A 2,417-nucleotide genomic window follows, 5' to 3' on the forward strand; every position below is an offset into this window, starting at 1 on the left:
GTGTGTGTGTGTGTGTGTGTGTGTGTGTGTGAGTGTGTGTGTGTGTGTGTGTGTGCAAGACTGTGTGTAAGACGAGGTAAAAAAAAGTCAGAAATATTGAAAGTGTCACTGTGAGACGAGCAGTAAAACAGTGAACACCGTCAGACCCAGTGTTAGGAGTGTAACACATCACAAGTAACGCAAGTTATGTAATCAGATTACTTTTTTCAAGTAACTAATAAAGTAACATTACTTTTCAATTTACAACAACAATATCAGAGTTACTTTTTATAATTAAGTAATACTAGTTACTTTGTTTTCCCATGTATTGGCTGACAGCTCTCCTGTCCTTCAGACTGAGGCTTATTCATTTCATTTTTGGTGTGAAAGGGCATTTAAAGCTGCCCAAAATATGACTTTGGGTTGTTTTTTGTTATTAAACAACACAAAAGCAAGCCCAGCCCGGGTGAAAAGTAATGCATTACATTCCATAAAAAGTAACTAAGTAACACAATATTGTAATACATGACTTTTAAAAGTAACTTTCCTCAACACTGGTCAGAGCAGCCAATATAACTAATAAAATGTTATACAGAGAGTTGTCCAACGTGTTACATAGAGGGGAACATCCAGAAATGTCAAATCTTTCTTTCTTTTTCTTTCTTCTTCTAAAGCACCTTTAACAGCTCATGGTTGACCCAAAGTGCTGAACGATACACGTCAAGTCAAACACAATCAAAAGACGTCAGATGTCAATTCTGTCGTCATTCAAACCCGTATGACTTTGAAGTGTTTAGCAGGATGTTCATGCCGCTCTTTATCATACAGTAAAGACAGATAGAGATCAGAACGTCACGCTTCAGAAACACTTTAAAGCACCTGTGACAGTCATTCATGCTATTTATGTGCTTCAATCAAAGTCTTCTGGAGTCATATGATTATATTTATTCACTGATAATGTTTTCAGTAAATCTTAACTGCATTTACATTCATTTAAAACACAAACGTCAAGCATGTTTCACCTGGTTGACATTTATTTTTTCTTAAATATTTTCATAGACAAACACTTTAATGTTGCTGTTTTCAGCCCCTGCTGAACATTCTGCTAAACGTCTCTTTATGTGTTCACAGAAGTAAAGTCATAAGGGTTTAAAAAGGACATCAACAGAATTTTATCTTTTTCCCCTGAACTCTTTAATGACATTTACATTTATGCATTTAGCACATGCCTTTATCCAAAGCGTCTAAAAACTGAGCCTAAGCTGAGGTTAAACACAGGGTTAGAGTTTGCGTTAGTGTAGTATTAGTAGGGTTGCAAAAAGGTGGAAAATTTCCAGTAAATTTCAGAAATATTCCAGAAATTTTGGAAAACGTTCCAGGATTTTTTGGAATATTCCAGGGATTTTTGGAAAGTTTCCGGAAGTTTTCCACCCCTTTGCAACCCTAAGTATTAGTGCTAAAGATTAAATTTAGCATCTTTTCCAATAAAGCAATGTGTGTTTTATAGTAAAGACTGTGTCCGTCTCTCTTCAGGTGAAATATAAATGGCTTTGACAGCGTTTGTTAGCATGGAGCCGTGTGCGAACGCATCCCATGTGAGCGGTGACGGGCCGTCGGAGAAGCAGGCGTGTGGCGCCGCCCTGCAGGTTCATCTGTACAGCTGCAGAGACGAGGCGAGCGTGCTGACGTATCCGCACGGAGAATACGTGGCAGAAGAGCTCTGCATCAGCGCCGCCAAAGAGTGCGGTGAGTCCTGATCCATTAAAGCAAGTATTACTGATTAAAGGGACAGTTCTCCCAAAAATGAAAATCACCCCATGATTTACTCACCCTCAAGCCATCCTAGCTGTATATGACTTTCTTCTTACAGACAAATCCAATCGGAGTTATATTAGAAAATGTCCTGCTCTTCCAAGCTTTATAATGGCAGTGAATAGGTGTTGAGATTTTTAAGCCCAATAAAGTGCATCCAGCCATCATAAAAAGTGCCTCACACGGCTCCGGTGGGTGAATAAATGCCTCCCGTTGCGAATCAATGCGTTTGTGTAAGAAAAATCTCCATATTTAAAACTTTATAAACAGTAATCTCCAGCTTGTCCATCATGTCGTATGCGCATTCACGAGAGAGTGGCGTTCCAGCGGATGACGTAAGACTCGCTACAGGAGGCCTTTATTCACCCCCCCGGGTGAGACACATTTTATGATGGATTGGCAGAGTTTATTGGACTTCTATTGGACTATTGATTATTGCCACCCATTCACTGCCACTATAAAGCTTGGAAGAGCAGGACATTTTTTTATATAACTCCGATTGGATTCGTCTGTAAGAAGAAAGTCATATACAGCTAGGATGGCTTGAGGGTGAGTAAATCATGGGGTGATTTTCATTTTTGGGAGAACTATCCCTTTAACAGAATTCACATGTCTATACTTTGTGT

The 2,417-nt window shown here is 39.2% G+C and overlaps 1 protein-coding gene across 1 annotated transcript in view; it reads left to right on the forward strand.

Moving 5' to 3' along the window:
* The window catches only part of jak2a (Janus kinase 2a), a 30,139-nt gene that overhangs the window by 5,431 nt on the left and 22,291 nt on the right, over positions 1 to 2,417 (forward strand). The window contains exon 2 of the mRNA XM_016494238.1: positions 1,513 to 1,725. Coding sequence (XP_016349724.1) covers positions 1,524 to 1,725 — 202 coding nt within the window. The 5' untranslated portion in view covers positions 1,513 to 1,523. The remainder of the gene's footprint in view (positions 1 to 1,512; positions 1,726 to 2,417) is intronic.

This window comes from Sinocyclocheilus anshuiensis, unplaced genomic scaffold (genome assembly GCF_001515605.1).
Source record: "Sinocyclocheilus anshuiensis isolate Anshui unplaced genomic scaffold, SAMN03320099.WGS_v1.1 scaffold1031, whole genome shotgun sequence".
NCBI classification, from domain to species: domain Eukaryota; kingdom Metazoa; phylum Chordata; class Actinopteri; order Cypriniformes; family Cyprinidae; genus Sinocyclocheilus; species Sinocyclocheilus anshuiensis.